Source organism: Ascaphus truei, chromosome 3 (assembly GCF_040206685.1).
Source record: "Ascaphus truei isolate aAscTru1 chromosome 3, aAscTru1.hap1, whole genome shotgun sequence".
NCBI lineage: Eukaryota > Metazoa > Chordata > Amphibia > Anura > Ascaphidae > Ascaphus > Ascaphus truei.
Window position 1 is genome coordinate 323,048,814 of NC_134485.1, and position 24,356 is coordinate 323,073,169.

The following is a 24,356-nucleotide window of genomic DNA, read 5'->3' on the forward strand; positions in this document are numbered from 1 at the left end:
AGATCAGATGCATTGTAAATTCTTCTGTATTTGGTACAATTTTCAAGTTACATGAAAATTGCAGGGAACCATTTAGGGATGCTCGGGGAATCCAAAAGGATCATAGGAACCCCGGTACAAATACACTGGTGTAGGCAATTGAGAAAGTGATTGCATAGCTCTGTATTTGCCCTTCCCCCTCCTTACCTTGCTGTTCACACAGTATGGATGATAGCACTGAGAACACTGGGAACACGCCAATAGATGCCCCTCTGATCCACGGCCGAAGCTGCCACACACCACACACATGTCCTGGGAGAGACCGGATCATTAAAGAGGGAATCTATGACCCACCACTATATCCTAAAATCCACTGTAATCCTAGTGGAAGACAGCAAAGCATGAGCCCTCCACGACAGCGCCGCTCACCTGCATGAGCACAAACTTGTCTGTGTTGGAGAAGAGCACCACTGTGTTTTGCATGGTATCATCCTCCTCTTCCTCCTCCTCCTCTTTACCTGGAGAGCTTTCAACATCCGCCATCTGTGACAAAGGGAGGCCAAACATGAGATCAGCTAGAGATGGCCAATGAGTGGACGAGGAGAGGATGGCGCATGCAGTGTGCAGGGGGTGGGAAGGTGACTGCGTGAGATTGAAGTGAAAGACAGGCAACAATGAAATCATAATAATACGAAGACAAAGTGTACATTAAGTGGGAGCCAGAAACATGAAATAAAGAATGCACTGTAAGGAGAGGCAGAGAATGCGAGTGCACTCACAACCAAGGAAAGATCATAAGGGATACACATCAGTGACCGATACGCGGAGTGCAGAAAATCAGACATCAAGAAAAACCAAGGTCATTACAATCTTGTACATCTGGCTTAAAAAATAAATAATTTAAAAAAAATGGGGGGTGGGGGTTGGGGGGGGTTTAAATCCATCATTAAGTGTTTGGCTTCCTACAATATCCTATTATCTTTACTCCATAAAACTACAAATAAAAACCCTGAGTAACAGCAAATACAGAAAAGAAAAAAAACTATTCCAGGAGAATTTTTTTTTTTTACCTAAAATAAATTGAATTGAAATACGTAGAAGTAGTTTACAATAATGTTTACTAATGGCCAAATGCTCTCTTTTTATGATTTAATGTCATTGAAACATTAAAAACTCAACTATTGAAACATTTTGAAAAGGAGATAGTCGTATACATATGTAAAGCTTTATTTGAATGGTGCCATCCATGTACATAGTGCTTTAACCCATTATACACACTAACTAACATTACTGCGCTTTGGTGCTAGGAGGGAATGCCTCTTTCAATGTTTTATTATTTATTTTCTTTAGAAATAGGAGCTGTTATTCAACATACATCCGCCAAGAAACAAGCATGAATATAACCAAGTAAATGAAATATTATTGGTTTTGACGGTGTCAAAAGTTTGGAAATGTAGAATTATGGTATCGACCCCCAACGTTGTCTCATCATTAAGGCACAAATTGCATCAGAAATAGATTTATTTTACAACATCAATTAAGTGAAATTGATGGATGAAAATGTATTTTAAAAAGGTGTCACTTATGGAATTCCAAAGCAGGTGTTGGTGCTCAAATCTGATTTTATGGTAAGCCCAGAAGAGGGGGAATTATAGGGTTACACACATTCTAATGTAAGCTAGCCATCCACATTACAAGGTTTAAAGTTTACAGATTACCCATATATGATTTCGCAATTACAAAATCATACCACAAATGGTTGCAATAACTCAAGAGGGCAGGGTTATAGACCAACTGTCGCAAAATACTTTCTGCACACTTCAATTTCATCGCTTTCCCCAATGTGTACAGCAGACAAACCTCAAGTATAGATATTTTTACACTTTTTCAAAGGTGCCTGCCTTAATGTCCCAAGTCAAAAATGAACAGACGTATGATAGAAATGGAAAAAAATAAAGCTTTCCACAGATGGTACATGCTGTAGAATCCACAAAACCTTCTACTCACAATTTACATTTGCTGAGCACATCACAGTGGCCAATAATACCAGACAAATTAATGGTTCAGAAGTTGTGAATCTCAATTGACCAATTATTGTGTCTGCGAGGCTGCAAAAGCATTAACAATATATTTCTTCAGACTCACATTTACATGAGTCCTGACAGTTCAACCACTTCACTGCTATGATAGAGGTGGAAGTTGTTGCAGTTTCAGAGGTCTTACCGGTAGAGTCTCTATAGAGGAGGTTGTAGATTTTAATCGCGATCTTCCTCTACCTCGGCTGTTACCCGTACCACTGCCTCCCCGGGGGCGTCTCCTTCCAGGGAAACTGCTACTCCGGCCCTGTGAAAAAAATAAATTAAAAAAAAAGGGATGTAGAGGAGATGACAATAGTATAATCCATAAATGTTAACTCGATGCTTGTCCACAGCCGTGTACTCTTCAAAGTCCTAGCACACAGTAACACAAGTTCTTCATAGACTGACAGCTTTCAGAAACTCACAACTTCATATGTGCACCTGAGAAAAAGACTGAGGTTTCAAAAGCTTATACATACAACCATCAATAACTTTCCCCTTGTAACAGGAGTTATTAGGAAAGCGGACATACTCTTACTTCAGACTTATTTTGACTGTCACTACCGCCATAACGTATAGAATGACTCTGTCCCATCTTGTGTGACCAATTCACTCTCCAGTGGAAAGGACCCCACATTATGTTAAAGGCTTGTCTTGTTTTATTAGTGTAAAGGGATAGGTTCTTCCACCTATCTCACACGGTCAATAAGGAAAAGGAATAATGAATCAATTTATGTCTCAGAATTTCTAAGTCACCCTGTAGCAGAAAGAACAGACTCAGACATTGGGTTCCTTCTATAATAGAACTTAAAGATAAAAAAAAGTCTTCCCAAAAATAAGTTGGCCCAATCAGCCCATCATCCACACTCACATGTTTGACCCTTGAGCGCCCTGGAGAGCTCTTCCGGCGTGACTTATCCCCATCGGACTTCCCCCCAGAGGGATCATATAGCAGGGAATCGTCAGTCTCTGGCATAGAGTCTGTGCACAGCCGCAAGGATCCATCCTCTTTGTGCAGACACATCTCCATAGAGAGGGACCCGCCCTCAGGGTCTGGGGAACCTAGTGCATCCGAGCCATGGAAGCTACCTGTAGTATCACCCTGACTCAGATTGGAGATCTCATTTACTATGTCCGATTTGATGAGAGCAGGCCTGATATGAACTGCCATCTTTCGAGTGGGTGAATCTCCAACTTCTTGACCTAACCTATTGTCTGTATTGTTTTCTGCATCGGGCTGACATGCAGTCTCTTCAGAGTCTAACATTTCCGAATCTGAAACAGATGGCTGCTGACAGCAGCTATTTGATGGATCCTCCATTGCCCTTAGAGGACTTGGGCATGGTCCCCCATCTATGCTCCTTGGGTCCATGGGGGGCATAGTGTCCTCACTTATAGAGGCATCTGCCTGTGTCCTATCAGAGATGGAAAGAGGAGAGGCTGCAGTCTGCAGATCTGAGCTAAGTAGAGCCAGAGACACAATCTCTTGCTGCTCCTCTTGCATGGCCTCAGTGCCTCCTTCCTCCACTTCCATCTCTTCCTCTTCCATTGTTACTAGCACTGGAGCATCCTCAAGCAAAGGGGAGGTATCTGACATTACTCCCTGATGCGGTGGTTCTGCTTCCAGTGGGGGTGGGCTCCTGATTTCATTTGGCTGGGATGGGTCAACAGGGAGGGCCTCAGCAGCTTCATTGTCTGAGGAGGAGAGATCATCTGCGCCTGATGTTACAAGGTCTGAAGACAAAAAAATAGGAGCAGTCAGTGCCAACAAATGTAGGTGCCCTCTGTGCTGTAATTGTTTTTTCAGTTACCCCAATGTGGCAGCTGAATGATCCCACCTACTTACCTATCATCATTCTGTCTGAAGGGGGCAGCGGCAAGTCTGGCATAACTTTTTCCTGTGTGGTGTCCAGATCCATAGCCGACATCCCTACAAACAAGGGACCCACACCACTTTATGCTACCTTCCCGTAACCCACTAAACACTTATTTCCCTGCCCCAAATATGTCCATCCCCAACCCAGAAACCATACCGTATGTTAGAGCTCTGCAGCACTCATCCCCACCCTATCCCTTTAATACTTCCTGCCCTCCCACCAAATCCTGTAACATACCTAGTGGTTTGGCTTCACATTCTGACAGTGCTGTGTTGGGGATCTCACGCTCCTTGTCCTGCTCCTCTTTTTCCTGTGTGAGCGGCTGCCGTTTGCTGCAAGAGGGACTGCACCTGCTGGATGCCGGCGAGTCAGCGACTTGAACACAAAGTGCGTGAAAGAACCTGGAATGGTAAAGAACGATGACTGGCAAAATCCTCAAAAGAGACTTACTTACTCTGAACAGCATGGGAACGTATGCTTCATTCCCATCATGAACATACAACAAAACAAGAACAAAAAGGTTTGTAGGGGGAAATCCCTGATCACCTTAGGTCCCCTGCCTATAAACCTTTTAAAATGTGTTAAAATCCAATGATTATACGCATGATTTTTATTTTATTTCGCGACAATTGTTATCCCCTCTACATTTTGCGGTCCAATCATTTTTACATGCATTTCCAAATTAAAAAGATACGCTTTTCAAGTTCTGGCTGCAAAGACTAGCTCTGATCAGCACAAGACAAAGATGAGAGAACAAGGGTTATAGGTCGCTTTCCTTAGGGTCTTACAATTAGCTGACAAAAGACACAAGCCTACATAAAGAGCACATACATGTGTATGTTTGTGGTTATATAAAATTAACACACAGTTACCATGGCATCCAAGTTAAGCAGAACTGTCCTGCTGGTGCACTCTACCAGTGCTGTGCAGACACAGTAAGGAGTGAAATTGAACTTACTTGGAGCAATTAGGACACCGCTGCATGTTCTCTGGTGTCCCAGGCTGATTACACTGGACACAGGTCTCGGCTCGACATCGCTGCTCTTGGCATTTCTCACACACTGAGTAGTTCTCATACCACTGACAGCCAGGCTCTAACTGTGGTGTCCGAGAGCCACACACACGACAAACACGGCATGTCTGAGAGGAAACCGAAGTTACTCAGGTGAGACAATATATACACCGCTCTCATTCTTAAAGGTAAAGGCTTCAGTCTTCCCTACAACACATTCTTATCCGGTAATATGATGTCAAAGCATACATAGTAAGCCTGGCTCAATGAACCATTAGGTCATTTGTGCAGGGAGGATAAACAAGTGTGTGATGGATGGCCAAGGGAGCTGGTCCCTCTAAACACTCGGGCACAAAAATGGCTCGATGGCCGAGAAATCTTTCTGCCAATAACATGAGGATTATAGTGCACTGCACCATACAAATAACTGACTTTATTATTGTTAGTTGAAATAAAAGAGCCTCATTGGCAATACATTGAAGGGGTGGCATATGGCACTTTAAATTGTGCATTCACCATCAGTTGAGGCAAACTTTTTTTTCTTCATGAAACAAAATGATCTATCTTGTCAATTTCAATCATAATATAACAATGAAAAAAAAGTGATCTAAAATAAAAATCAGAGACAATGAATTGCTGTGCTCTTCAACCTTTTACTGGCTGAAATTAGAACAATACAGTAGAAAGTGAGTGGGATTTCCACAACCAACTTTGAGGTTGTGGAACTGACAAAGCATAGTGATATATTGAATAAAACATTACATTCAGCAGTCATAGAATGAGCACAACAATCTATCTCAAAACCAGAAGAGTGAATGCCCATTTAATAAAAGGAACGGAGGCATGCAGAGACTTTAATAAGCTTACACACCTCTATGCACAATATCCAACACAGACACACACTTAGGCCAGGTCCCAGCTGGCTACTGCAGCGCCCGCTGTGGCGGACGTTGCAGGGACAAGAGCCGCCCCACAATGGGCCCAGGCCCGCTGCGAGGGGGGGCCGCCGCGCTGCGCCTACAGAAACTCCTGCTCAAGAAAATGTAGAGCAGGACTAGCAACTAGCAACTGAGCGCTAAGCCACGCCCCCGGCGGGTCAGCCAATGAGAGCAAACCTGCCGGATGACGTCACGGCCGCGACCAGGGGGGGGGGCGTGACCAAAACGAGTCGGGTGGGCGGGGTGTCATGACGTCAGGGGCGGGGCCATTACACACAGGCACACACATGGAAACCCCTCTGCCGTGTTGCTTCTCTGCCTTCTCCTCCCCCCCCCCCCCCCCCCACTGCACCACCACCAAATATGCTGCTGCTGCTGCCTCTGCCTCCCCGGGAAGAAGACGAACTCAGCAGCAGCTGGCCGCAACCTTCCCAGTGAAACGGGCACCGGAGGGAGGGGCGGGCAGGGGGGGAGGGATGTTGCCATACATTTTGAACCACACAAACCCCCGTAGCTGGAGACAACTCCCCTCCTCCCTGCAGCACCACGTGACGCGTCGCCGCTTGGGATCACGATCCTCGTCACAGTGTGCAGCGAGCCTTGCAGCATGGAGGCACTCGGGCAGGCTCGGGAGGAACACAGGTCTCGTGAGTGACGCGAACGCGGCCGCGCGCTCCGCCGGATGCAGCGGGACCCAGGCCTTACCTTGCACTTCCACGAGTCAGTGGGCAGGCTTTCGATGGCTGGCTTCAGACAGAAGGTATGATATCCCTTATCACAGGCGTCACAGACTAGCATCATGGAGTCCTCACCTGGCTGCCTGCAGAGGTACGCATGAAATGGGATGCAGTATTACTAGCAGTACAGAGGTAGATGACATTTAGAATAACAACCCATACCATGCTGCAGGCATTTTCCTTTCACTTCTTATAATCAGTACAAACATAGGATGGCTTCTGGGGTCAGAGTGAATTAAAGATGCAACCCCTCCTAGGAGCAATGTGTACTAACTGCAGTGAACTGTTTAAGGGGTAAATCTTGATGGCTCTCAACCTTTTATCAAAATCCAAAACACCTATAAGAATTTTAAAGTGATGTTGTAAAGTTCATTTGTAAACATGACGAGCCGAGACTTGGGAGGGGTTCGATTTCCTCTGGCTGCTCCCCTTTGTCTGATGACATGGTATTCACAGAATTTGCACACACAAAGCTCCCACCCCCTCATTATTATTGGCTCTCTGAAAAGTACAGGGTGGGATAAGGGTAGAGGAAACACTTGATTGACAAACCCTTCCCCGTGCAGAAGCTCTGAAAGAAGTGTGTGTTTATATTCCAAAGAAACAAAAACAACAGCCAATGTGTTGTTTAATGCATTGTATTAGGAAGACAATAAGATGGTTACATTTCTTGCACAATGGTTTAGTCCTGGGGTGCGCAAACTGGGGGACGTGAGATTTTCTAGGGGAGTAAGGCGGGTCGGCACTTTCAGAGGCCCCGCGCTCTTTCCCAGAGCATTTAAATTAAAATGCCGGGGGAGCGCGCACGAGGCCTCTAACCGGCGGCTTGTGGCGACATGTCGCCTTAGCAACGCGGCGTCAAATGACGCAGCGGGTCACGACATTGCGTTGCCATTACATGCCGTCAGAAAACGCCGGCGGTCAGGTAAGGGGGTGCAGACTGAAAAGTTTGCTCCCCCTTGGTTTAAACAACCAGGGATTGTACCTTTAAACAAGAAACAAAAATAAAGCTATACAGGTTTACAGACACAGATATAGAAATGGACAAGCCCTTACTTGATCCCAATATACATATTTTTAACAAGCCTCTCCTTATGTTTCAGATCTTGGCGCTTTCCATCCATTTTTACAAAGTAGAAACCTAGAGATTTTAATCTGCAGATTCAGAGACTACTTGTCACTTTAAAAACAAACAAAAAAAATTCCGTCATTGACTCTTGGGCTGCGTCCCCGCTGGCGCTGAGCGTGCCGCCTTTACTTACATAAATCTATATGTGGATGTCCCCGTTCACGCAGTGGGCACGGGCACGCACGCTCACTCAAGCTTGGCGCTTGAGTAAACAAAAAAAAATTAACTTTCAAGTGCGCTCAACTTGCCCGCAACGCCCCCCTCCCCTCCGCGCTTGCGAAATAGGCAGGACACCCAGCGCGCATGCTTGGAGAGTTGGTGATGTCACCGCTCTCAAGCATGTGCGCGCTCAGCGCCAGCGGGGACGCAGCCTTCTGGAATGGAAATGATGGGCCTGTAAGATTAAATATTTACTTTACAAAATACTAGTGAGAATTTGAAACAAAGGTGCTCATTTGTGAGGGACATGGGTGCTATGTTCAAAGAAAAAATTGGTGACGGCAATTTAGTGCTTTGAATAGTGATTAGTAAGGAGAGCGCAGGAATCAACTGATGGAAACCAAACAATGCCGGTTTGAAAGTAGATGGGATCACATTTGGAGCAATGGTGTCCATGCTTCATGTCATATGAACCTCGACACTGATGTACAATAATTGTGAAGCCTGTGCCACCTTGTATACAAGGTTTACCAATTCTAACCAACCGTGACCAGATTGATCTGATATTACAGGGGTATAAAGTGTAATGTGCTGATGAGCGCCCCCCGCTGTCCTTGCTCTTACCTGCAGGTTTGGCACACTTTACACTCGGGACACTGCCAGCCTGAGCGCTTCAGCGGCGTGACCGTGATCTCCAGGCAGGAGCCGTGATAGTGCAGCCCGCAACTGGTGCAGAACAGAAGGTCTGTGAGGTCCCCCGGCCGGTCACACAGCACGCAGCGAGAGTCATCTGCGAGACAAGGGAGGTGTGAGGCAGAGGCACGGCCGTGGGCAATTTAAGGGACGAACAAGGAAAGGCACAATGTATTCAAAAGGAAGATAGACATTTCCATAAGATCCCCAAAATAATTTTCTTACGACATGGATTGTAAATGTAAAAAGCAACTTATCCTTGCAAACCACAGAATGAACAATAAAGATTATTATTTGGGCACAATGGTTTTATGGCTAATAAAAATTCCCAATTAGTTGAACGAAAATGAATGATCCCCGTTTCCCCAGAGATTGTAATTGCTAGGCCATGGGAAATCCCATACAAAGCTACAATGCTAAATTCTTGGGACACTGGGCAAAGCAATTTAATCTCACAGAGTGTATGTCTAAACCAGTGGTTTTCAACCTTTTTTCTCCAGGGGCACACCTAACCAGTGCTCAGTTACTTAGGCAGCCCTACCATAGGACAGAGAGACTGTCACGGGGAGTCAGAGGGCGTAGGGAGTCACAAACACACAGTAGGCTCCTGACACCTCCTCCTGATTGGCTGCATAACCCAGCAGCAGCAGCCAATCAGGAGAGAGGAAACTTCCCTGCTCTCTCCCTACTCCGGGAGATTGGGCAAATCCCTCGGCACCCTTTTGTTCCTCTCACGAAACCCCAGGGTGCTGCAGAATCCCGTTTGGGAAACACTGGTCTAAACCAATTTAGGGGATGGAAGGTCTCACGAGGAAAAGCTGTACAAATGGTTTACTTTGAAAGAGAGGCATCTAAGGCTGGGGCAATGGTACTGCAGACCTGAGCGAACAGACAGCCATCAGGCAGTGTTCGCGTCCATGCGGCGTGTGGAAGCGGGAGGGGGCGCGCGTTGCACAAGAAATCAGTTCAAACTGATTTCTTGGCGCGACAGGTCGGTCACGTGAGCTGGTTCGCCCAATGAGGGCGAACCAGCTCGGTGACGTCACTGGCACACCCATGGACACGGACAGCGAGCGTACCATGACCAAAAACCGCATCCGCTTCAAGCGGTTGACGTCAAGTCTGCGCATGCCTCCGCACGGGCGATGGCACCATGGCCCAAGCCCAAAAGGGGATATGATTACTATTTACAAAATCTATTCAAGGTGAATGCAAGGAACCTTTCATCCCAAAACAAAATAGAAATGATTCAAGGTAATCCCATGAGATTGCAGGAAAGGTGATTTCACCTGCAGCAAAGTAAGCCGACTACCCATGGTGACGGACGGCAGATACCTTAAAAAAAAAAACAAGTCTCCACCTCTTTTTAGAAAGAAAAGGTATATACGGATATGCCAAAAAAAGTTAAACGTCGGGAGAATTTTGATCCAGGCAGATATCCGATTGCGGTTATTGGAATCAGGAAGGGATTTATTTCCCCTTGTGAAACCTCATTGGCAAAATGTTTCTGTGGGATTTTTGTTGGACTTCCTTTGGATCAATATAACCATCTGGCCAGTTAGAATTGAACAAAGTGGAACACGAGAGGCAAATGAATTTTTTTTCAACCTAATGTACCATGTATAATTATACTGTCTTACCCCGCATTAACGTATGCAATTGGTCCAGAGCATGTATGTAAAGCAAACATGTACTTAAAGTCAAGCGCTACCTTTTCCCACTTATCGATGCATGTACGGTACAGCAATCGTCATATACGTGCAAAACTGATGTAAATAACGCATATGTAACAGGCTCTATAGTCTCCCCGCTTGCGCACAGCTTCGGTACAGGTAGGGAGCCGTATTGCTGTTCAGGACATGCTGACAGGCGCATGCGCGAGCTGCCGTTTGCCTTTTGGCGATATGTCCTTACTCGCGAGTGTACTTAAAGTGAGTGTCCTTAAACCGGGCTATGCCTGTATATGAAAATACAAAATTACCTATACACCTTCACAGGACAGTGCGCAAAAAATAGATGCATAAATAACACTCATCATATGAAACCAACCCATTGCAACAGCTTCGCCAATATGTTCTGGGCACAGCAGTTTTAAGGTCTTCATGGACTGGAAGGTTCCACTCGCAGCGGCGCAGGGGAAGTGATATCGGCGCAGACACCCTGTCGAGCGGCACTGAATGGTAGCACCCATCCGATTACAGTATTCACATTTCTGTAGGAGACACAGACAAGTTACAGACAAGTTTGGATAAATCTCTAATGCACATTGATCTGCATAACAACACTCACCTGTGATATCCCTGAGAATACAGCTATGTCCACATTAGTCAGTCCGGTACCTTCCGCATGCTGGACACCAGCTGACCAGGAGGCGCACCAGTGATGAACCCAACAGTGTCCTGTGGATAATGAGAGGTAGAGAAAAGGGCGTTACTGGTGCAGAAAGAATGGAAAGTTTCTGATAAATACAGACCGTAGCTTGGGATGCTTTGTTGAAAGGACTTCAAAACAATTCTAAATTTGTGGGAAGCAAAAATAAGGCACCTTGGCCAATCCTATTGCCCCCTCAACTCTTGCCCTTCTAACCTGTGGGTTCAAAGAGCTCCTCGGGTGACACACACTCTGCAAACCCAACTGTGGAAGGGTCTGGGTGCGGTGTGTCCGCCTCTTGTGCACAAACGGAGCCGGGTGTCAGCTGCGGGCAGCCCGGCGAAGGATCGAAGCGCAGGAGTTCACGCTGCCCCTGGGGGCTCCACTCTCCACAGTTGCAGAGGCCACAGCGCCTGGCCTTGGAGCCACTGGGAATGAGTAACGGCAATGGTGTTATCACAAGGAATCTACGTACGACCGCTGACTAATGCTTTCGGCTCTTATAAAAAGGTCCGGACTACGTGCGATTTTATTTATTTTAACTTGTAACAACACATTCAACATCCTCCACAAAAACACATTCTGGGATAATGTAGGAACTCTCCTGGCCTATATTTAAAAAAAAAAAAAAATGTTAACGGCTGGCAGGCCACTTCTAGGTGACCACGGCATTAACTCTGCACTCCCCTGAACCAACTGTGTGGGGATTAGGTCACTGTAAATCTTAAACACCCTACAATATTTATTCTGCCCTGGGCAGGCTGCCTGCCAGGAATTTCACAGCTTGACATGAAAAAAAAGCACCTTGGGCCTAGTAAGTGGGCCTGGACCCTTCATCCACGCCCACTTAAAGGAACAATACTCCCTAACCTTTTTTGTGCGCTTGGTTTTTTACATGATGGGAACCAGGAATCCCCCAGAGCTGAACTGCACGGTTTTCAGCTCCGGCGACCTCCCAGGTCAAGACACTTACTGGTGAAGTGATCAGTAATATTTCCTGTTCTTTAAAGGGGATTGAATGGCTGGCTATCCAATAGGACGTCACAACTGATGTTGCTGCTTCCTATTAACCCCAGACGTGGCAGTCATTTTTTTGCCCGCGAAAGATAATTAAATCCATTAATTTCACAGGCAAGTATCTTGAGAACCAGGTGGTTCCCCGAGCTGTATATAGTGTGTAGCTCAGGGGGGCACTTGTAAAAAAAATGGGGGCTTAAAATAAAGGGGGGGGGGGGTGGAAGAGAAACAGTAGGAAGAAGTGATCCTTTAAACCTTTGTGCTATTCCAGTACCTGCTGCACGATGGCTCAGGAGGAGCCACATCTCCTGCCACAGGGTCCGATTGCGTTGAATTGTTGGGCTCATCCTCCTCTGCTTCACAGGCCCCAGCGGACACGCTTCCATCAGCTGACAAAAGGACACAAGAAATAGAATCAACCTTAATCTAGACACCACGACAATCGTATCACATTCCACTATTATAGACAGACTTAAGAAATCAGTTGTCATCCATATGGCCACTATATGCTAAATACAAGTTTAGGTTTTTTTTTGAACCACTCACTGCACACCCCACTTTGGGGTCATACCTGTAATGTGTGACTGTATTAACTCAATATATAAAAGGAGCCTAAATATTATATATACACACACCCATCTATACATATCTATATATCTCTATCTCGCACTTTATGATCATAATTAATATGACAGCTGTTTCTCTTTAACCGAGAATAAACAAACGGGACTTCCAAGCGGTAAGTAAATCATCCTCCTTTCAGTGGCTTATTTCTTCCTCCTGGCTTTTCCCAACAAACTAATTGTATATCATTTTAGTTTGCTCTTAAACCAACTGAAGTATTGTGTTGCTCAAATAAATGACGACAATGGTGGCTACTGTGAGATGGGGGTGCTGGTCAATCAATAGCTTCTTCTGCCCCTATCACATAATATAGTATCCAAAGAAATGAATCCCCCTATCTCTTTCTACAAAATTACTTACAATATTTCAAATACAACATTTCAGATTTCTGTCAATATCATAGATGGGCGGTTTCATTTTATTATACTAAAAAAATATTTTATTGCTAGGTCGCTTACAAATTGTTTTTCAGTGAGCCACGTGTGACTGGCAATTTAATAGAACCTGTGTCTGTAAGGCACATAGAATAATCAGAATGCAAAGAGTGTGGTTGTGGAGCCCGTGGACAATAGTGGGACTTTGCCCATATGTTGTAAGAACAAGTGTGAAACAAGGCATACAGCTGAAGCCATGCGCACGATTACAAATCAGCAATGCACCAACCTGATGCCTCTGAATCCTTGTCCTCGCTGGATGGCTTCTGATCATCCATCCCTGTCCCAAAATTGTGACCGTCCCTCTAAGGGAGACCTGAAGAGCAGAAAACAAAACCAACCATTAGTGTGTGTGTGTGGGCGTGTGTGGGCGTGTGTGGGCGTGTGTGTGGGCGTGTGGGCGTTACTCTGTCCACTTTTGCAATATTTTACAGATCACGTTCGAAAACATTAAAAAAAAAAGGGGGGGGGGGATTTACCTACTGATATTTCAGTTTGTTCTAGTCCCTTCATGTCAGCCATGATTAAAGATTTTTCCATAGAGGGACGCAGAAGAAAAGTATACTTGGAGGTGGTAAACTACATAAGGGCAGGGTTGTTTTCCTTCAGTAGAAATTTTGGCCCGACTCGTTAAAATGTGCTGATCCAGTTACCTTCCAACTTTTCCGAACAAAATAGCCTAATCCCAGTCAGTTGAATCATCATAGTGCCGCCGCACGGATCGATATATCATTTGTTAACTTTATTTAAGAGATCCTTTCCATGGTGTTTGAAATATTAAGTGTCCGGGAGGTTAAAATGAATCTCAATCTCTGTGTGTGTGTGTGTGTGTGTGTGTGTGTGTGTGTGTGTGTGTGTGTGTGTGTGTGTGTGTGTGTGTGTGTGTGTGTGTGTGTGTGTGTGTGTGTGTGTGTGTGTGTGTGTGTGTGTGTGAGAGAGAGAGAGAGAGAGAGAGAGAGAGAGAGAGAGAGAGAGAGAGAGAGAGAGAGAGAGAGAGAGAGAGAGAGAGAGAGAGAGAGAGGTATTGCTGCCTTAATGTGTACAATTTTACATACTTCAACAGTTTATGCATACATTTGACAGAATCATTTATAAGTGGGGCTTGAAAAGGCCATAAACAACCATTGAGATCATATTTTTACGAATATTAAAAGCAGTCATTTATGATTCTAATAACCACATACATATTTGCTTTTCCATGTGGAAAAACAACTGCACAATTTTTTTTCTTAAAATTCTTAAAAACACGTTTAAAGCAACATGCAGAAACACAAGGAACGCGAATAAAGCATAAAAAGGCCTGCTCACAATATGGCCTCATTGATTGCTGCTTTAGGCCTGGGACCCGCTGCGCTCGTTGGCGCGGGCGGCAATGTAGCGAGTTCCCCACCAGCAGGGGAATCCTTGCGAGCCGGTCCCGGTCCCCACTGGCTGCACAGCTGATCACACGCTGTGGCGCGTCAGCTGCTAGGAGACACAACAGAATGGTGTTTCCTAGCGTTGACGCGTCACGTGGTGTGGCTGTGAGCCAATGGGGAGGGGAGGCTGCGGGAGGAGGAGAGGCTTCGGGGAGCGGGGAGGAGTGTGGAGTGAAAGCAGCGTGAGTGCCTGTCTGTGTGTGTGTCTGAGTGCGTGAGTGCCTGCCTGTGTGTGTGTGTGTGCCTGTCTGTGTGCGTGCCTGTCTCTGTCTGTGTGTGTGTGTGTATGAGTGCGTGCGTGCCTGTCTCTGTGTGTGTGTGTGTGTGTGTGTGTGTGTGTGTGTGTGTGTGTGTGTGTGTGTGTGTGTGTGTGTGTGTATGTATGTATGTATGTATGAGTGCCTGTGGAGGGAGGGGGGGGAAGAGTAGCGGGTCCCTCCGCTCAAGCCACGCCCCCCCCTCCCTGTCAATCCTCCCACTCCCGCCCACCTCCCGCTCCGGCCCCTCACGTCATGGCCGCGCCCCCTCACATCATGGCCGCGCCCCCCCCCCCCCCCGGTCCGAGAAAAGTATCCTGTAGACCGCAGATCGCGGTACAGCGAGTTGCACGCGCCGCCGGCAAGCAAGCCAGCCGTGCGGACGCGTGCAACGGGACCTTAGCCTTAGGTAGGATTACAGTCTTGGATTTGGTTTACTGGCTATGCTCTTCTTTAACCCAGGCGCTGCTGGAAAAGTGCTCATTTGCATGTCATTACCCAGAATCCCTGGCTGCAGTGGAAGATTTGCATGCTAATGTGCACACAAGTGGTATTTTTATTTGCTGCCCACCGAGTTACTGTAAGCTATCCAGATTGGGAGACTGCTTACAAAAAGGGACTGCAGCTTTAAAATGACAAGAATGTTTGTCTTTCGGGATAATTTGGCCATATTTACGTCTGGAACCTGCTGGAGTTATTTGGCAGTGATGTACACAATTAGAACATATACAACATGAAGGGAACAGTCTAAGGGCCTCATGCAGAGAGCAGCGAATTTTAAAAATGGCGAATTTCATAAAAAGGAGCTTTTTTGGAGAGTTTTAATCTCCATATGCAGAAAAGTGCGAATTCTGCTATGTTTAACATGGATGCGTCTGGCGAGTTTAAATTGGCGAGATGCGCGCTTCGGAAACATGTAAAAACAAATTCGCGCCTTTTTTTTTCCCTTTGCAATGGCCGCGAGCGCCAGTTTTTTTTGGCGAGGCAAAACGGAGACAATCGCGCCATTTTATTGGCGCGAACAGCCGCTAGATGCCGTTCGCGCCTCTCTGCATACGGATATATTTTAAACTGGCGAGATTGCGGTTCTCGCCAGCCGCGAGGCGAGTTTTACAAATAGAAATGAAAAATTGGCGCGATTTTCGGAAATCTCCATTTTCTGCTGTTTTCTGCGCGATTATCTCCAAAAAATGGCGAATTTCGAAAATTCGCTGCTCTCTGCATAGGCCCCTATGTGAGATGTTTTATCAAAATGGGTGCTGCCAATGCATTAATCCTTCCAGAAACACAATCAAGCAACACACACACAAATTTTTCAAAGGTGCTTTTGTACATACGCTAAAATCTCTTCCATTCTCACATTAGACATGTCCTCTTCTCAATGCATTTCTATCTTGCACAAGTACACCTTTTAATATAGAACCTTTTAAAAACCAGACACCTCCCCGGCTTCCTGACACTGACTGAACATCAGCTGCTTACCTCAACTCATTTTGAACACTGAGCATTCATTAACCCTTAGAGTGCCGGTAGTACGGCTGCACTAGAGTGCCACCAGGTCATGTGGTCACTCCAGAAGCAATCGCATGACGCGACCAGACTCGGGTGCAGGAAACTGAAGCAGTCAGCCCGATCAGCCCCTAGGAAAACAAGCAAGTGCCCATGATGTACCTAGTACGTATTGCATCAAACTGCATTCCTTTATACCCGACACAATGCATTTTTAATTATTTCATCTAATTGTCTTCCATAAACAAATGTAATTCTGTTTAAAGCACAGATCTGGCTGCTTTTTTTCACGTTTAAAAGGTTTTTCCTTTTTAAAAAAAAATCTGTGTCTCTAAACAAAAAGAGATTGTCAAATCAATTGTTTCCTTAACCAACCCTTTCCTTGTCAGAGCCAATAAAAAAAATGGAAGGTCTGGACCTGCCCCTACTGTTCCTTTAACCCAGGTTTTTTTGTTTATGTTTATTTGCCATAATAAATATACTCTGAAAATGGTGATAAACAAATGCAAAAATAAAAGATAAATAAAAAAAAGGGAGAGGAGTTGGGGGTTTTGCTGAACACACATCATACAAAAAACATCAGTTATTAAAGTAACCTCAAACACGGTTGACATGTTTTTGCCCTACAAGGCACCGTTCTTTTAAAAGGGAAAATAAAAAACTATTAAAGTTATATTACATGCCTGTGCTGTTTTCTTTGGTTATCAGTTTGTCCCCTGCTGGCTATGATCAGGTCAACAAAGTTACTTTTTACAAACAAGTGTGAAGAGAATTGCAAGGCAGGAAGCCCCTTATACAAGCTGACTGATGCAGATATACATGTCCTGGACAGGCACACAGAGATGCACATGTGCTCTTTAACATGGGAGACGTCCCATGTAATCTATAAAGAGGTCGATAAGAGCAGACAGAACGGTTCTCTTCCTGAAACCAGCATGTTCCCCTCAAGTGTCACGTGACCAGGGAGCACAGCGGCTTCAGCAGAAGTTCTTCCTGCTTCCTCTCTCTCCTCTAGCCTGCCAGCAAGAGCCCATGAAATCAATGCCTCTGCAAACACTGCCAGGTCTTTCAAACACACTCTCAGGCAGCACAGAAGCTACACTGGTATTTACATGGAGGTATTACTGGAAAAATACACCAACATTTCACCAATAAGCCATTTAGCCAGCGAAAATCTACCTGCAACACACTTTAAAGTACATCTGAAGCAGCAATCTCTCCCAGAAACCTGTACGAGTTTAACACCTCTAATGTTAGAGGGCAAAATACTGAATGCTGATTATAAAAAAAAAATGTCTTGCTCTCGAGCTTCTGAGTTTACCATGTTAACCTTTACACAGCACTGAGCTCTGGGGATAACTCAATGTTATCCTCCCGGACACAACATTTTAACTGCTCATATCTTCTGAACAGAGCAGCAGATTTTAAAAATAAAAGCAGCATTGGATAGGGCAAGAGTGTAAAAATACATAAAACAATGCATTACTGTCTGTTGTACTCATGCACATGAATATAAATGTGCACTGTACTCTCTTCCCCAGCACCATTCCCCTTCTGTACCCTTCTCTCTTTCGCTCATAGCTCTGCATCCACTTTTTTCAACTAGCCTTTTACCTCCCTCACCGGCCTAGAACAACACTACACTTACAGGCATTTTTTGTGTGTGTTTAGTCCCAAAATTCAGCTTAGAAGACATAGTTAAAAAAAACAACAAAAAAACCCACAAGATTAGAAGTTAGGACTTGGCTGATCTGGGGTTACCGTGGTGTGGTGAGCCAGCTGATCATACTTTGGCCAGAATATGCAACTTAAAGCCCAATTTAAGAGAAATATGAAGAATTAAAGATGTGCAGGCTTTAATGCAGCATGACAATAGGAACGTGTTAATAATGATGAAATGATGGGGTTTTAGTAAATGTGGATGTGTGCTGCTATAGCTTTTTTGGTCACTCTTCAACAGCGCTCCAGTAAAAAAAAAAAATAATAATAATAATAAGACATTGCAAGTACTACCTGTACTGGATGAACAGACGTAACACATGGAACCAAAATATGCGTAGAAGTTAATACAAGTAGGAAACAATCTAAGAAAGATCCCGCCCGGCGTGGCAGAGAGGCGCCCACGTGCCAGCAATGTGCTGCGGGTCCCTTCAGCAGGGGCTTTACTTTAACAGGACACAACAAGGAAAGATCTTTACACCACCAGCCCATGAAAGTGCAATCCATCCTTAACCTGCAAGAACAAGGTATTCCGGTCCCTGCTCGTTTCCCAAGATCTTATGTAATTAAAGCAGCAGCCTTTCCTAGGACCAAAGAGGACTACTAAACGCGGCGTGTTTTACTTACATGTAGTAGGCTTCTGGGGCCAACTGAAGGAAATAAAATCAACTTGCATTTAACCTATTTACTGCCAAAATATCGGTTAGACATGCCCCAGATTCCTGCATCGACTACCATGAGAGAGAGCAAGTGCAGCTTTCCCATTGTAAGAAAGGCAAAGGACACTAACGTTTATTAAAAGATGCTTACCAATTGCTTCTTTAAGGCTGCGTCCATAGAAGGGCAGACCGCGTCCATAGAAGGGCAGACTGACCAAAGGCAGTGATCGCGTCTATACAGCGTGCGGGCGCGGGCAGAAGCGGGCGCGCGATGCGGTGAAATCAGTCAAAACTGATTTTTCGCATGATCGGGCGGTCACGTGAGCGGTTCACCCAATGAGGGTGAACCAGCTCCGTGAAGTCACAGGCCCGCCCATAGACACGCCCCCGGACGGCGCGCGAACGAAGGCCAGGGAAAGCACCCGCTTTCTCTCGGCCTCCGCACGGCTGCTGTGTCTATGGACGCAACCTAAGACTGTCATGGTAATACCACAGTAAAATCTTTCCAAACACCTTGTGGGCCAACTGGACATTTTACATAAAATCTACATTTTCGGGAGCTTATTATATTTAAGAGAGAAATGATCAACGTCAGATATTTCTAACTTGGGAGGGCAAATAAGATAGTGATCTGGTCATATCATGCAACCATGATAATTAATATATAAACTAAATTATAGTATTCCTTCAAGCAACTCCTCCCTACCTTCTACAAGAGCCACACCCCAAGCTCCTACCTGATGCAAGCAGAACTAATTGACTCACAGCACTTTGATACATTGATGCAATCAAAATGACAATAGTAATCATATTTGGTAGAGTTGAGAGAAGCAATTGTCGCCGCAGATTTGTGTGGACTTTCTAGGAGACAAAAAAAACGAGAGATAGCCCAAATTGTTCAAAACTCGCTGTTTGGTGGCCAAACAGTATTGCCAAAACAATGGGAGTTTTTTTCCCCCCTTCAAAGTAAATTAAACCCTAAATCGAACATGCAATGTTTATTGACAAAGCAGTAAAATGTTAAATATTGTGGTTTTTTAAATAAGGTCACTTTTTAGTATTAGTGACCATTTTTTTTGTTTTGTTTTTATTCAACGCAATAATTTTTTTAAAAAAGTTTTAATATACTGAGCACCCTTTGATTCCTATAGCAGGCTTTAGCACACCTCCCCAGCAGTGCAAGATCTTTGCAACACTTTCCTGTTTGTGATCATTTGTTGTTGATGTTCCCAGCAGTTTGAGCTGCAAACTGTAACAATAGATAATGTTACCTTAGTAACAGAAGGATACATTGTAGCTGCTAAGTTACACGGACTTAAGGATTGATTGAAACTGAAAGGTTGCCATTATGTTAGGCACACAAATCAGGATGTTTTCAGATTTATAACATAACAGGAGCAGTAAACATTTGCCAGCTTAGGTAAGACTGTAGAATATATACATTGTCATATGCTTTACATATAAAAAGAAGAAAAAAAATTGGAAGTAGTATTGCTGCTTTAACGTGAAGCAAACTTTCGCCAAACATTTCTAAGGCTGAGTTCAGGGTAGGAACTACAGCCACGAGCGGCTGTGCGCGCCTCCGACGCGCGCTCCTGCAGCCCAGTGATCTGTGCCATGGCTGCAGGAGCTGGGTCACGGCATTTGGGGGCATGGCGAACGTGTCACGGAGCTGGTTCGCTGAACCAGTTCACGTGACGCGAATGCAGCCCGAAAAATCATTTTGGGTTGCAGCGGAAAAAGTAGCAGCGTCAACACTGTACTTTGCCGCCGGTGGAGTTTTCAGTTTGAAAACTCCCACCGAACCCGAAATGGCAACGGACGTGCGCAAACAAGCGCGCGTAGCATCCACCCTGAACTCGGCCTAATATTTGCAGCAAGGCCCCAGTAGGATATACTTTGATACATATGCCCCAAGGACCGTTTATGGGAGGGGCGCGGGGGGGGGGGGGGGGAATGGACTTTATAAGTGTTACAGTAGCTTTTTATGAAGTTTGTTTTTATTTTCAGATTATGCAAGAAAAATACGATTTACAAAAAAGGAAAAAAGTTTCAAAAGGTTAAAGTGGAAAAAAAGGGGTTTTACTTTTTACATTTAAAGTTTTAAATGGTTAGTAGATTTACAGGAAGAAAGAGGAACAGCGTGGGCACAACGGTCTTCAATGCAAAAATGTGTTTAATAAGCCATAAAGTCTTTTATGGCTTATTAAACACCTTTTTGCATTGAAGACCGTTGTGCCCACGCTGTTCCTCTTTTTATATTACTTGGGACCCTGCAGCATGTCCCTCTTTCAGCGAGGAGCACCGGGTGCATCATACATTCATGCGACACTGATGTGTGCCTGCGTAACTCCACTTTCTGCTGCTACATTTACAGGCTCATTTTAGAAGAAAAAGAAATAAATAAAATGTTGTTTGAAATGATAGCAAACGTTAGTTTCCAATATGAATCAAATGGATTTAGATCCCACATTGCCGGGTCTGACATGGTGCCTCACCATCTAAACCCATTGCCGGGATAAGCCAGCAATGTATTGTGTGGCAGGTACCTTTGGCAGCAACATGGTTAAAGCTCTCCAACCTGGAGGCATGACAAGTGTCTCAGCGCTCGGGTGGTGTGTGTGTTGGTATTTGGAGGGATATCTGGTGCACAAGGAGAGCACAGTAATTGTCAGACACTATAATCATTTGATTTCCATGACTTAAGATTTGGTTTGACAGTACTTTTCATTGCAGATTTCCAGAGTAAATACGTTTTATTGCCTCCTGGCGATCACTGCGGACAGGCCAAGCGTATAAGTGACGTGGCTGGCAGTATTTCATGACGTTACATACATTTTAAAGTCATAAGAAGAAATTAGGCATGTCAGTGAGTTTTAGGGCTGCATACTTTACGGTAATTAGCTGTGCGATATAATTGGAGGGACGCAGGCGCAGCTGAAGCCTCTACACTGCTGGATAATAACAGAGCTATAGATCCACACACGTAATTTTTCTGTATTTTGCGGCGTTTAATACTTGAAACAAACAAGCCGTGTGTTAAAAACACCCATTCAGTACTATAACAAAAGACAGAAAGCCACAGTGCTACATCCAATATGACAAATCATATAGTTAAATACTTATCTCTTATTCCTCTCATAAGTGAGGGTCATTTAGTTAAATTCTTGGGCCAAAGCATTTTAAGCTTGCAAACCACGCCACAGTGTCCCCTCTTTTACAGGTCCTAATACTTTCTGCACCTGCAAAAAAACTCCTAACCTCTCTAATGGAAGAACTGTCTTAATAAACTGGTCCTTCCCAAGCTCAAAACAAGGACTGACATTTAAAAGTGGGATGGGCAAGCTTAAAACCAGGAGAGGTCACAAACCTCCACACAATTGAAAAAACACACACACACACACACACACACACACACACACACACACACACACACACGTTGTGTGTCCACTTAGTACCAAAGGATTTAGAAGACAGGTTATTTTGCCTTCGGCTTTATATTATAAAAGTAATAATTACGTTTACAGTGAATTGGGTTAGTCCTTTAACCACTTTTTTTTCCCCTTACCGAAAAAAATGGGAGAAACACTGAACAACAAGATCCATAACTAGACAATGTGGGTTAGTAGAATGTATATGTGCTTATTTTCATAGTATAGGGAGGGCTTGAGGACCACTTCTAGCAAACAGTTTCAACACCCTGCAGTGTTTGCGACCCACCAGTCTGTCCTTTGTCTGTGTTAAGGAAACAATAGGATTGATTTCATGCAATTCACCAAGCAAGAATAAGTTAAAGCAGCAATTCACCCAAACTACATTTCTTTAACAGCGCCTGAAGTAGATATTCTTCCAGTGCACAACCGCCTCCCATCCATATGACACAGACATCCAGTTCCAGTCAATATGTGCCCAACCAATAAAGAAAAGAAAGAAAGGCACTCCACTTATTCATTGGCTTGGCTGACCGCGATAAGGACATATCCCCTGATCCCGGGGTCTAGTGAATGAAACATGCTCAGGAAAAGCTTGTCACAGTAAGAATGGGTAAATCCAAGTAACACAAATCGCCGCTTTAACCTCTGCTCCCCCACTGTGAAGAGGGGAAACCGACGGCAAGACAGACTCCGGTCATACAATTATCACATGTACATCAAGTACCTCTTCCCCCGACACCCATTGCCAAACCTGAAGAACCCTGCGAGGGTCGAAATCTTGTACACTGCAAACTATTGTTGGTCCGATAAAAGCTATTAAATCTACATTTACATCCATTTGACCCCTCACCATAAAGATTGCAGAAGGGAAGAAAAAGTTAATACATGAAACCACTGGCTATACATAAAACATCTTTCCACGTTTAACACTGGTTTAGTTATAGCAAACATATTTCCTTGGTAATTTGAAAGGAAATAAGGGAGTTAAACAGGTATAACTTTTACAAATATTACTAAAAATTTAGATTTTTGGGTGCCCTTTGTTTACTGTTACAATGCCTTTTATTGTGGAAGGGGAAGACCACCATTGAGAGGATAAATGATCAAAACATGATTTTGACGTCATTAGATTTGTCCGATATAAAATGAGAAGTACTCTGTCATAAGAGCCCACTAGAGCTCATTCAAGTCAATAATCTGTGGTGTGTCCGCCACTTCCAGGAGGGTGTTATGGCAGAAGACTGCTTAGTAAGGATGGGCCTGTATCTTTAAACAACCAGACTATCCAGGGAAAGATCTACATTTACAGCAGGAACATTAAAAGAGAATATGAACTGAACATCAAGTCCTGCAACTGAAATGTGGTTATTTGAGAAGAATGATGAAGGGACTCCAGAACTTTTGCTTCTCACAGACAACTTGAATGCTAATCACGTGGAGGATCACTTTATGCACTTACATGACAAATATAAAAAAACACAACTTCTAGATTTCCCAAAAATGATTGGGCCACCGTCTAACGAAGCATGTCAAAAAACAACCTTTAACATTAATCAGTGGCAGAAATGCCAGAGGCTACAGGTAATATGTACCTGAAATGTTCTTCAAGGGTTTTAGGGACCACCCAAGTCAGGGAGCACAAATGTTTGGCAGAATTTTAACCGGGATGTCACCAGAAGCTAAACCATTTTATATTTAGCTCCAGTGAGGCCCTCCTCTCCCCCTCACCCACCTCTCCGAGATACTTACCGTTTTAGTTGCTGATTTACTTCATTTATTATCAAAGATGGCACATGGAGTGCTCTAATAGGAAGCATCACACCTTTCCCCCACAATCTTATTGCAGATTCCTATTGGACCAACAAAGTTGGGCAGCCATTTTGATTTCCAGAATCAGAGCTGAAACCCTGGAAGCTAAAACCATGTCTTGGAAATCAGCGGGGACTCCAGAGCTAAAAATAGCATGGTTCACCTCTGGAGGACCCCCGGTTTAAAATCCTGTAAAAAATATATAACAATTAGACTGGCTTGCCGCTTTAAAGAGGTAGTCCCTCCAAGTTGTACTGATGGCAGGGACATATTTAAGGAATTACATCTGTGAGATTGCGTCCTTTTAATTTTTTTTACCAGAAGTTGACCAAGTATTTTTTAAATCATTTTTTTATTATTATTTTGCAAACTGTGGGCAGAGACCTAAAATGGGGTTTGATCTTTTCGGATCTCCCGGTGTTCAACACGAGTTTGCACAGAAAAACACTGCTACCAGAATCACTCTACTCTTTCCTAGATCTGTCTCCGCGTCTCCCCTGATGA

General features: G+C 44.4%; 1 protein-coding gene across 9 annotated transcripts in view; it reads right to left on the reverse strand.

Moving 5' to 3' along the window:
* The window catches only part of KMT2D (lysine methyltransferase 2D), an 80,489-nt gene that overhangs the window by 47,420 nt on the left and 8,713 nt on the right, over positions 1-24,356 (reverse strand). For 5 of the 9 annotated variants that reach the window (XM_075591243.1, XM_075591242.1, XM_075591245.1 and 2 more), the window contains exons 2-15: positions 13,277-13,363; positions 12,264-12,378; positions 11,189-11,400; positions 10,892-11,001; positions 10,652-10,814; positions 8,534-8,699; positions 6,590-6,704; positions 4,893-5,074; positions 4,172-4,335; positions 3,904-3,987; positions 2,929-3,791; positions 2,203-2,322; positions 409-522; positions 187-291 (exon numbers count right to left, since the gene is read on the reverse strand). In XM_075591243.1, coding sequence (XP_075447358.1) covers positions 187-291; positions 409-522; positions 2,203-2,322; positions 2,929-3,791; positions 3,904-3,987; positions 4,172-4,335; positions 4,893-5,074; positions 6,590-6,704; positions 8,534-8,699; positions 10,652-10,814; positions 10,892-11,001; positions 11,189-11,400; positions 12,264-12,378; positions 13,277-13,325 — 2,562 coding nt within the window. In that variant the 5' untranslated portion in view covers positions 13,326-13,363. Of the gene's footprint in view, positions 1-186; positions 292-408; positions 523-2,202; positions 2,323-2,928; positions 3,792-3,903; positions 3,988-4,171; positions 4,336-4,892; positions 5,075-6,589; positions 6,705-8,533; positions 8,700-10,651; positions 10,815-10,891; positions 11,002-11,188; positions 11,401-12,263; positions 12,379-13,276; positions 13,364-16,204; positions 16,363-24,356 lie in introns of all 9 variants that reach the window. The other 4 variants (XM_075591248.1, XM_075591246.1, XM_075591244.1 and 1 more) reach the window with 2 other exon arrangements.